Source organism: Cryptomeria japonica, chromosome 6 (assembly GCF_030272615.1).
Source record: "Cryptomeria japonica chromosome 6, Sugi_1.0, whole genome shotgun sequence".
In the NCBI taxonomy this organism is placed as follows: domain Eukaryota; kingdom Viridiplantae; phylum Streptophyta; class Pinopsida; order Cupressales; family Cupressaceae; genus Cryptomeria; species Cryptomeria japonica.
In genome coordinates, this window is record NC_081410.1 from 3,700,716 (window position 1) to 3,712,672 (window position 11,957).

The 11,957-nt window shown below is 36.2% G+C and overlaps 1 protein-coding gene across 1 annotated transcript; it reads right to left on the minus strand.

The window, feature by feature from the left end:
- Positions 1-1,624: 1,624 nt before the first annotated feature.
- On the minus strand, positions 1,625-8,341 carry LOC131077552 (calreticulin-3). Its single transcript, XM_058015068.2, has 14 exons — positions 7,993-8,341; positions 6,739-6,846; positions 6,385-6,577; positions 4,376-4,634; positions 4,156-4,212; positions 3,990-4,037; positions 3,778-3,864; positions 3,618-3,675; positions 3,406-3,473; positions 3,218-3,313; positions 3,067-3,123; positions 2,373-2,486; positions 2,149-2,172; positions 1,625-1,971 (listed from the first exon to the last, which is right to left on the minus strand). Exons 1-14 carry the CDS (start codon positions 8,156-8,158, stop codon positions 1,960-1,962), a joined length of 1,347 nt encoding a protein of 448 aa, XP_057871051.1. The 5' UTR covers positions 8,159-8,341; the 3' UTR covers positions 1,625-1,959.
- Positions 8,342-11,957: the final 3,616 nt, after the last annotated feature.

Consider the following 11,957-nt stretch of genomic DNA (forward strand, 5'->3'; position numbering starts at 1 on the left):
CAAGTGAGGTGGCCTTGGCCTTGTCACAAATTTTTTATTGCATGGTAATATGACAGGAGTTTACCTAGGACAAGGTGTAGGATGTTGATATTTGGGGTCAAAAGTGTTAAGGGTGCCTTTCAATGATGTTTTGGCAATGGTAAAGTCTTATGGGCCGGTGTTTGTAGTTGGATATGGTGGTTGCAATGCATCACGGGTTGGAGAGCTCTTTCTAATACACAAAACATTGTACACAAGCAAAGATGCTCTTTCAATTACTAATCAATTATTAAATGCAACTAGCCAATAAAATCGACATAGTTCCACATTTGTTCCATGTGACATGACAAAAAGTTTCTATGGATCATTGAAAAGATTTGTTAAGGTCTTCGATTCCAAGTACGATGATTAAAAATTGTATTTCTTGATGTTAAAGACTCCTTAATTTTATATTTTGTGGAAACTTGAAGCATAGCATTTGGCTCAAATTGTGCAATTTGCAAGATCAAGGATAACAGTAAGTTTGTGCACAAGGACAGATGCAGAAAATCGCTCTGTTTTACACAAACATGGGTAGATGATACATTTTGCTTGAATTTATTTTTTGTGGTTGAAAGCTCAAATGGTCCATTCTTTCAAACCTGGAACCGGCCTTCCAACATTGCCCATTGATGCCTTACAGGCAAAGACCGTTCAGTCTTTCCATGTTCTCAAAATAGGAGGAGCACCACTCGCACCTTCTCGACTGTCTATATCAATGAATATTATTTCTGAGTTGGGTTTAGGTTTTTGCAAGTTCTCAAACTAATAGTAGCACGACTAGCTGAATGAATGTCATTTCTGAATTGGGTTTACACTTTACACAAAATGTGTCTCTTGTCCATTGACTCTTGCTGCCCTGTCAATATAAGCTGGATTATGTATTTTGTTTGTATGATTTTTTGGTTTACCGTGGTGTTGTTTGTCAGTTTGCCTTTGGTCTTGTGCGGCGCTGTTGGCTACCCATGGGTCTCATAAGCTATTTGACCTCATGAATGTTATTAAAAGGCCTTCGTTCATTCGTTCATTCATTCGGCTAAACCCTAGTCATATTAAAATATTAGTTAGTTTTCAGAACTTTACAGCTTTTTTCACACCATCACTTTCCTTTTGCAAAGGACGATACTTTTGAGACCCATTGACTGAGTTTGGTCGTTGGGCATAATCGAGATATTACAGTTTTGCTTTAGTTACTGTTTTGTTGCCCCATGAATACTCAATCAAAACATCTCATTTTCTTATACTTGTTTTAATCTGTAAAAATCCAGTTTTTGATAAGTAAAACGAAATGCTTATTAATTTCCTTATGCTTAGATAAAGATTGAAAAATATAAATCAGAACTTAACCTTTTGCTCCCTGATTTATTCGAAGCCTTCATTTATTCAGCTATTTAGCTATTTCAACCATAGAATCCCCCAATCTAATGGATTATGATATTTTTATTCCCTTATCCCAGCTCGCTAAACACTCATGATTGCTTATGAAGTGCATTAATTTCAAAGATAGTTGATACTCTCAGTGCTGTGCTACAGAATAAGAAAAGAATAAGTTAAAGAAGAAAAGAGCTGATAGTTAAAACTTAAAAACTTACAGCTAGACAAAGAATTCCAGTTATAAAAAGATCGGCATTAACTATATTCTAAAAGCCTCTGAATGAACATTATTACAAAATGGTTACTTTCTTCTGAACTAAAGAAATGTCATAATTGCTTTTATAAACTATTACTGTAGCACACAGATATAGTTCAATGACATTCAACAGCAACAATTTTCTCATCATGTAAAAGAGTTCCTTCGACTCTAAAACACATTGAGCATCCGCATGTATGAACCAATCGAATACTAGTCAATAATTGAGAGATGAGAACATGGATTTTGGAGCCACCATAAGCAAATTCTCTCCATTCTGCTTCATAATGCAATTATTATAGGGAAGAGAATCACAGCTCATCCTGGCAAAACCAGAAGAAAAGAAAACATCAGCCATCTCTCTTGTTGGCTTTATCGTATGCTTTATAGAGAAGGGCAATTCAATGCTATGTTAATTGTTTATTGATATAAAAAGAGTACTTAATCATTATTATTCAGAAAATAAAGAAATTTCTAAATTGTGGAGAAGATATACTTACATGATAGTCATCATAGTCATCATACTGCTTGAAATGAACAAATTAAAATAGTCAGCTAGCATTCAAAGATAAAAAAGAAACAACCAATTTCATTTAAATTTGTCCAGATACATATAGATGACTATCAGTATGGTTCTAGACAATCAAAGAGATTAAACTTTCATAACACCGGTTTTAACAATAAATAATTTATCAGTGTGACAGAAAGCAAAATTGTACGCTACCCTTCGGTGTTTCCTCCTCATCCGTTCCCTCATGCGATCTCTATCACGATATCCTCGATCATGATCGCGTTCTGCTCTCCTCCGTTCACCCTCTCTTCTTGCCCTTTCAGCTTCCTGTAAACATTGAGAAATTCATGGAAACTTAACCAAGATTACATTGTGTAAATTCATCACCTAGGGCATACCTATGTCAGAATGTAATCAACAGAAAAGAAAATGTATTAACGCTCACAAGCAACCATAGTTGGCAAATGGGACTCTGACGCAAATCCCTTGCAATAAAAAAGTACAAGGCTAAAACCAACCCTATGTGCCTAAAGTGAGAAACTACTAAAACATGTGAACAAAACTAGAGGTAATCACAAAGCCAGTGAATCCTAAAACATGTAAACAAAACTAGAGGTAATCACAAAGCAAGTGAATCCTAAAACCTGTTATCCAAACTAAAACTTAGGAAAAGAAGCTAAATATAAAAGTACATTATATATTGATCTACAAAGATAAGCAAATAGGTCAATAGGACAAGTTGGCTTATAGTAGACAGGACATTTAACAAATTTCCAATGATCAATTAAAAAAATGTTCAGAAGTTAAAGATATTCCAAGAAACATGGAAGAAGAGAGTAAAAAAGATGGTGCTTAAGTTAATCAAAAAACAACATGACACCTTACATCATGAAAACTTGCTATTTACCTCTTCCTCTTCTTTTTGCCGCTTTTTCTCTGCCTCATCAAAAGCCTCCTTTTCAGACTGGAAATAAACAGCCAATAATGCAAAGTGTGAGTGAGCAGTGGAAAAAATAACATCTAACATGAATTTGAGCAACTGATGGAATATGAAATACCTCCTTGTTTCTTCCCCATGTCTCCTCAGCAACCTGTCGAGCATATTCAGGGTCATCGCAGACCAGAACATTGTCAAAGACTGAGCCTGCCTTTACCTGGATTCAAGTTAAAGCGTGTGAGGGTCTCAATATTTAAACCACTTCCCAACTAAAGATAACTGAGATATCTAAAGGGATGAAAACCTCACCTGCCAGACTTCAATCCCAATATATTTCAAAGGCTTGAGCACATAAAGATCTGGATCATCTTCAAATTCTGAAAAAAACAGATGTGGGCAAAAATGAAAAACATGAATGCATTGAAGTCAAACACATACATGACATGTTTGTAAATGCTGATACAAGAAAAAAGGTATTAATACACTTGAGAGACAAATGCCAAATAGAAAACTGGCCATACCCGGATTGTCAATCCATGGAGTCTTCCACTTTCCTTTGTAATTGGGGTTTTTAATTTTCTGTTGATAATCATATATGTTATCCAAATGATTGCAGTAAAAATTTGACACAGAGAATGTCAGAGAATGTGGCTAAAAAAATAAAATTATTGTGTCACAAACCTTAGGCTTCCAAGGCCCCTTGTATGCTGGATTGGGAATCTTTGGTCGTTTCCATACCCCATCTTCATCCTCATCCCAATCAGCAGGCTACAACAGCAATACATAAAGTTCGTTGAGGATAACAACAATTAAATCAAAGTACTTAAATCAAATCCTATCAAAAGACCAAATAAGATGACTGTCACATTTTTTTCCAGAAAGGTTCTGCATACCTCTTTAGCTTTTGGATCTGGTATTTCTTTTGGAATAGAATCATAGCCCTGAATCATAAAATTGTATTTATTGCACAGTTTCAAAACTCTTGATTATATATCCTGATTTCAACCTCCTTGGCCTAATGCAAAAACAAGTAAAATGCTTCTAGATGCACAATCCTACCTCTGGTTTTGTGGCATTAGGATCATCAATATACTCTTTATCATCCCAGTCTTTAGGCTGTTAAAAGTTGATAGACATACAAACAAGTTAATAGAAAACGAAGGTAGATTTATAATCAGAGTGGGGCACAGGGCCAAATCTTGTAGGGAAACAATTTTAAACTACATTGATCATGACGAAATAACCCTTGGAAAATTGATGTGAAAGATAAAAATCATACCTTTTTGGCATTAACATCTTTAATTTTACGGGGTGGAAGAATATCCCAATCAGTGTATAGGCTTCCAGATTCCCTTTCTCTATTGTCAACAAGGATGCTGTAGGATGCATCTGGTCTTATAATAAAAGTGTAGACATGTGTAAGTTTGTCTGTCTCGCAGGTGAGCTCTTTCTTGATTGGATAATTCTGACCTTGATATGACACTATTGCATGAAGCTTCTTTGTTTGTGTACCACAAATGTCAGGACCAAACATTACACTGCAGCAAGGAAGCATAATAGAATAAGAGATCTTTCATAAACTAGCGTCAATATTCTAAATTACAATATATGCTCCAGCACATTAAAAATTAGCCCTAGTTCCTATCTATACCAATCAAATTTTGTAGACATGCATTTTTTCATGTCTTTCTTACAACTAATCCTTTTGAACAGAAAACTTAGAAATGTACCAATATTCTATTAAACAACCCCTAAAGCAACCTTTGGCATAGATCTGCTTTGAAATTTAAACTTTAATTAAAGAGAATTCCATGCAAAGCTGCATTTTGTTACGTGATTCTTTCATCGAACTGGACAGAAATGGCTCAGGGTGAGGTCCCATGGAGGGGGGCTTTCTAAAAAAAATCAGCGGGTGCTGCTGAAGCTTTTTAGGAATATTTTAAAGTTGCCGGTCCCATGAATTTAGTAGTGCAGTTCAGCTTAAAACTTTGAACTCCAAAATTTAGAAAAGTTGGTGGTCTCATGAAGAATGCTGAGAATAAGCATTAATAAATAAACACCACTTTCCTTCTATTTCTTTTTTGGTGGAAATCTAAAATATTAGATGATTGACAAGTGACAGAAAAAATTTCTAAGCTGGGTTCACCCACTGAAATATGCAGTCCTAAAAAGTAGGGGCTGCTATTTGTCAAGAAAGATTCCAAATAATCCTGTAACATAATTTTTTTTGTTTCATGAGACCTCCTGCTCATAAAAATAGATCCCGAAGCCCCCCATGGGACCTTATCCTCAGAATCTTTCCGAGCACAAGGCATGCTTAACTATGAACTTGGCCCTCACAAGTGTAAAACACAGGAGAAAGCAAAAAATGCAATTTCAGTATGTCCCAAGCTCATCGTAGGCTGGTCAAATGGGACACCCAACCAAGTATTGATCTAGAAGGAGAGGCTATGGCACAAAAGAAGCAAAATTGATGATTAGAAAGATATGGATAGAGATGTAAGTCACAAGTGTTCAGCATCTTGATTCCGAAACGAAAGTGTGAAACACCTAGGCCTATTGATATATTGTCAGGATATAAAATTAGGTCCCGGAGTAAGCTAACAGATGTAGGCATAAAGGAATAACAAACTCTGGAAATTTTCTAGAAAATTGACAAAAAGTTCGGAATGTACTGGCTATAATTAGATCTAGGGCCAGTTCCAACTACTTTATAAAATCTAATGTGAGCAGCAGAAAAATTTTATCACTTTTTATTTGCAGCTGAACATATCATTTTACATAACGACCATACTTTGATTAGCTTTTCAGAGAATTATTTAGTGAAATCTTGGTCTCATGGCAAGCCCTTTCCCAAAATCCGCTGGATGAAAACTGAGAGATTAAAGCACTGAAAACGTCTAATGAACCCTGACTAAGTATTATGGTAACAACCTTTGTAATGTCAATTCGTCAGCTTTTAGTTCATCATATGCTCTAAATCTGGATTTTAATGCTTAGATAACAAACATGTTATACTCACTGAAATTAAATCATTAGAGGTGATCTCAAAAGACGAACAATTGCTTGAAATTATCTTTTTGTTGTAAAAAGGGAAGCAAATAAGTAGAAAGCTTCCTTTGTATACCCAGAATCTTTAAGGTTTCAAAACAAAACCAGAAACCAAAATAATCTTCCACAAAAAATTTAGGTATTCTAATTGGCATGCAGTAATGAATAAAATACATTCACAGAGATCATATCCGACTTCAAGTACACAATAATCATTGCCACAACAATGTAACATACCTGTATGGGGTATCTTTACCAAACTTCTTTTGGTTTACATAGCCGCTAAGAAGCTTTATATAGCCACCACCGCATTCTATATCTTGTTCAAATTTGATAGAATATTGCAGTACTAAAGTCCTGCCTTTGTTGATAAATTCTGGGATCTTTGCTGAAATCGAAAAATGCCTAGCATCTGTGTGTGTCTGAATTCCTATAAGTATACACAGGCACACTGCCTTTATCAGCATGACAAAATCTCAACAGCATTGCTACTGTAGTAAACATAGATGTTGCAGCGTTAAAGCTGATAAATATATCATTACACACATAAAGGGAAAAAAGCATAAAAAGAAGATGAAGAGGCAGTACAACCTTTGTCCTCGGGATCTCCAGGCCATCTCCCAGCTGAGTGTCTGAATGATCCAGCTAATCCTTCAGTCCGCTTCCAGTCAGATTTCACCCATCGGCTTTCCCATCCATCTTCAAATACAATATATGTATGTTTTTAGAATAGTAGAAAATATTTTTATTTATGCCCTCAGGAAGGTCTACGGAACAGAGCAAGTTAAAATACCATTTACATAAGATTCCTGCAGCCTATATGATATTTACCCTTGCTATATTAATCAGTTCTGCAAGCACCACATGCTAACAGTTCTGTAAGTAGCTTAAGCTTACAACATAGATATCAGATCCTATGATCTTTTTTTTTCAATTCGGGAAAAAATCCCAAATGGACAGTCACTCTCTTCTCCAAATAGAAAGACTGACTAGCCTCAACACAAACAGAAAAAGTTATGATTCAAATTACATATATCAGCAGCTTATATGCCATTTATATCATTGCTGCAGGCACTTTATAGTTTATACTAATCATTTCTGTAAGTAGCATTGCAATACAAGCTAAGATTGTAGATCGTAAGCTTGTTTCCTTAAATATGAAAACAAACCCAAATGCAACAACTGTGCCCGGTTTTCAGTTCCTGCCCAGAAAATCCTTAAATATGAAAAGGTTTTTTGAACAGGTCACTGTGACACATAGGAGTCTATGATGCAGCGTGGACTACACACGGCAGAAACCCTTAAGGACTTGTTAACTACTCAACTGACACAGGGGAAGGGCCTACTGGAGCACTCAATCTAACACTCCTACAGACCAAACGCACATAGATTATTCTTGAAACGGTGCTACTCTCTCTCAAAACAGAAAGCCCAACATACCTGGCTTAGCAAGAAGGCGAAAAAACATAAGCATTTGTACAGGCCTTTCCGCCACATATGGCACACATGGCGTTTCCTGAGGAGCCATAAACTACTCAATTGACAGAGAGGAAGAATGCACATTAAACTAAACCAGGGATCTAAAGGGCTTGTATAGAACATCTTTGCAAGTCTCGTACAAGCATTCATAGTTCATACAATACACACTGGAAAGAAATCAAACCAAAAGCAATCATCCATAAAAAAAAGTTGAACTCTTAGAAGCTGAATATGCACAGATCATACATAATCTTATTCTTATTCTTCTACATATGCATAGAGAATTTAGAACTCTTGAAAAGATGAATATGCAGAGATTAATCCCCTACAAGAAATAAGCATAAGTGGAAAAATCATGACACCCACCCTCAAACCTTTCTTCAAAAATGATTTCTCCATAGCAGTGTACTAGAAGGATAAACAACAGAAGGAGATGATAAGCATTCCCCATTGAGATGAGGCTCGGACAGGAAGAGAACCATGCAATTCTGTGCAATGGGTAGAATGACACAAGGGGAAAATATAAACACATATCACTGCCCCAAGTCAATGAATCTTCTGGTCTACCAAGACCTTGACCTCAAGGCCAACTTCCACTGTGACTGTTAACGGGAGTGCAGCTCTTACTCCCGGCAGCCAATCATCTCTGTCTAACAGCGCATGTGTCGTTCTCCATTGGCCGTCAATGTCCTGAAGTGTGCACTAGTTAAGAACAATATTTTATGAAGAAAAAGTCTTCTGTACATATTTGAAGATATGGATCCCATTTTGACACGGCAAATTGTGAATTGATAAGCGAAACTGCATACCGATTTCCCTCTAAGGAAAAAACTAAGCCAATTGTTAATTCAAGCCAATAATAATTTTCTTCCCTTTTAATGTTTAAATGTCAATATTTATCTCATCGACTTGTCTTGATTGGTGGAAATGTATAAATTTCTTCACTTCCAAAATAATGATTGGAACTTTAGAAAATTTTAAATATATATATATATATTGAGAGGGAGATGGATAAGAGGTAAGCACATTTAAAAAGATTTAATGTAGATTAATTAATAAAATGTATATATAAGTACAATTAATTTAAATTATATAAAAAAAATTAGAGTTAGGTAGAATATTAAGAATTGTATAACTAGTTAATAAGTTTTATATGTGAGTTCTTATGTTCATAATTAAGTATTTTTTATGTTGGTTTTGCGTTTTAGGATGTCAAATTTTAAAACTATCATATTTATAAGATTTTTATATTTAAGCGACATGAATTATTTTCAAGATATTTATATTTTGCATCCCTACAAGAAGGTGTAATAGATATGTCAATTGTAATCTATATAGAATACTCTATAAATATGAAAGTAGCATTTGATCAATAGAAAGGCATAACCTTTTATAAGAGTTCTTAGAAAAAATGTTTATTGACTTATTAGTCTTAAATAAAGTCTCAAAATTAAATAATTACATTTGAGTAGTTGTTGGAGAGAATTGCTCAATGGAGTACAAATGTCATCTACCATTCAACAATTAAATCATTATTAAGTAATTCGTCTTCTACTTTTATGACATAAGGTTTTTTTTTAGATGGGATGGAAAGGGGGGAGGTGAGCTCACTCATAGGGGTGGTTGTTGATGAATACTAAGAGGGGGGGGGGGGTGAATTAGTATACCAAAAATTACTGAACTCAAACACTTAAACAGTTTAGTAGTAAACCGGTATAACGGTTTTACTAACAAACCGGTTAACACAAATGCAAACCAAATAGCAAATAAGGCATTCACCCACAGAAGCACGATCACCATAACACAAGAGATTTTGACGTGGAAACCCAAATGGGAAAAACCACGGTGAGATCAAACTCACAAGTAATTATCTGCAGAATAGTAACCAGACCAGTTAAGGTCATACAATGTTCTTCACCAGAACAAATCATGTTAGGAATCTCAATCTCTGTTAGGACATAAGTCCGATTAAAGACTACCTTGTGAGAGGATTTCAGATCAACAGTTGTGAATCACCTTGTTAGAGGATTTACACAGGCTTTGCCAAGCCTACCCGGTTAAGGGTTTCAGCCTTGTCGAAGATGTGAGTAATCAGCAAGTGAGTGATCTAAATACTAGCACAGTATGCTTGGTTAGATCCTTGATAGCTCATTGTTAATGCATTTCAGCATTACTTCGGTCTTCAAAAACTCCACGCTCTATTTCTTCACACAGACCTATTCTTCTTTTGTGATCGCACATGCAAAAACCTCATCAATCACCTAAAACCCTAACAACTCTTAAAACCCTAGACATGATGTCCTTAAAAAAGGAATCTGATTTCATGTCGGTCCAATAGGATTACATTGCAAGTTCCTAGGTTCATTGCATCTAGACACATTTGGTAACACGACACAAAATCACCGTCAAAGTGTTGGTGGATGGTAACTCATCACAAAAATACCGGTTGGTAACTCATCACAGAGTATTACCAGTTCATACAACTTTACCGATTACCGGTTGGTAACTCATCACAAAGTATTACTGGTTTATACAACTTTACCGATTACCGGATGGCAAAAAAATGAAGACTAGGAATATGATAACTGCCGCTTTAGTTTCTTCGCTCCGCTTGAGATCCTCAGACCGCTTGAGGTCTTCATACTGCTTGAGATCGGTAAACACTTTCTGCAAAACACTGATAGTCTAAAGACTACTACATAATACCGGTTTGGAACGAATACTGGTTGAACATAACTCATACATACAAAAAATGATCTTAAAGCAAGTGTGTGTCCATCAATGACAATCACAACATAATCATCAAAAATGCCAACAATCTCCCCCTTTGGCATTGATGGCAACACTTAGGAAAATTTTGACATCTAAGTGTTTTACAACAAAAAAAATGCCATAATCAAAATTACTCCCCCTAAGCATATACACTATTCCTTTTGTAGAAAATACAATGTATACTTCTCCCTTACAGAGATAAACATGAAAGTATACATAGCATGCATCAAAATTTCTAATACAGAATACTACTCCCCCTTTGCCAACAATGACAAAGTACAGCTGAAAAACCCCTATTTCCATTAGCATTAAAATAATAAGTGTTTCTAACAATAAAGAGTGAAACTTGTCAAAAACTAATTTAAAGTCCTGCATAAAGAGCTTCATGGATACAGACCATGACTCAAGCAATGAGGTAGCAACCTCATTCTCCGTTTGCATCTGGGATACATGTTCCCCCATGGCGTCCAGGGTACTCATCTCTTGAGTGACCGTTAAGGCATCCAGATTGAGATAGCATTTCTGAAGAATTTGCAGTCTTGGTAGTAGAACCAGTTGAAGTTCTTTCAAATCTCGTTGCTGATCTCTAACTCTATTCTTGCCGACTAGAGTTGAAACCGGTGAACGGTTTGCCCATATGTGGTGAAGGAATCATAGGGCGTCTTGAAGGTGCTTATGTATGACTCCAAGTCAGATTGCAATTTGTCTTTCTGAGCAAGCACATCATCACAGAATAGATGGGGTTGGCTTATCTTACTGAGCAGTAATTTCCCCTCATCCATTGCATCTCTGATGTCTTTCTAAAGTTCTAACTGAAGCTCATTTAATTTCTTCACTAAGGTAGTATCCAGTGCCTTTTGATGCTTCTTTTGTGCATTAGCTTCAGCAACCTCTTCCAGGCTTTGTACCTGATCCTCCACAACTATGCATAAGAGTTTCAGTTGGGCCAGAGAGGAATCGGTACTAGGGAGGTTGGTACTGGGTATCAAACTGGTAAGAGTTTCCACCACAACTTGAATCACGTCTTGCTCCTTCTTCCTCCTTATCACTTACAGTCGTTCTTGGGCAAGCTTAATGCTTTGCAGCAGCTCCGATTCGTTTGCAAATTGGAGGTCAATGGGACTGGTAATGTCAGCCGGTTTGGCTTGACTACTTGTTGCCTTTGGGGTCTCCACTTGTGTGCTCTATGTCGCTTCCTCTTTCTCTTTGGCTCTTAGCTTGTCCTCTTCTGCCTTCTTTTGCTCCTCTGCTTTTGTCTTTATTTTCTCTCCTTCCTTCTTCTCTTCTTCTTTCTGCTTCTTTTCTTCTTCATCCTTCTTCTTCTTCTCCTCTTCCTGCTTCCTCTTCTCCTCTTCTTTTCTCTTCTTCTCTTCCTGTTTCTTTTCTTCTTCATTCCGTTTCTCTTCTTCTTTCTTTTCCTCTTCCTTCTTCTTCTTCTCTTCCTCTTGTTTCTTGTTCTCCTCTTCTTTTCTCTTCTTTTCCTCTTTTCTCTTATCTTCTTCCTTTTGCTTCTTTTATCTTCTTTTCCTCTTTTATCTTCTTTTCCTCTTTTCTCTTCT

Excerpts from the sequence above, each read along its gene's own strand:
- LOC131077552 (XM_058015068.2), bottom strand. The coding sequence starts at position 8,158 with ATGTGTTTATATTTTCCCCTTGTGTCATTCTACCCATTGCACAGAATT. Across the intron at positions 3,314-3,405 it reads TTGGGATTGAAGTCTGGCAG|GTAAAGGCAGGCTCAGTCTT; the intron begins GTGAGGTTTTCA and ends ACTTGAATCCAG. Across the intron at positions 2,487-3,066 it reads GGCAAAAAGAAGAGGAAGAG|GAAGCTGAAAGGGCAAGAAG; the intron begins GTAAATAGCAAG and ends CAATGTTTACAG.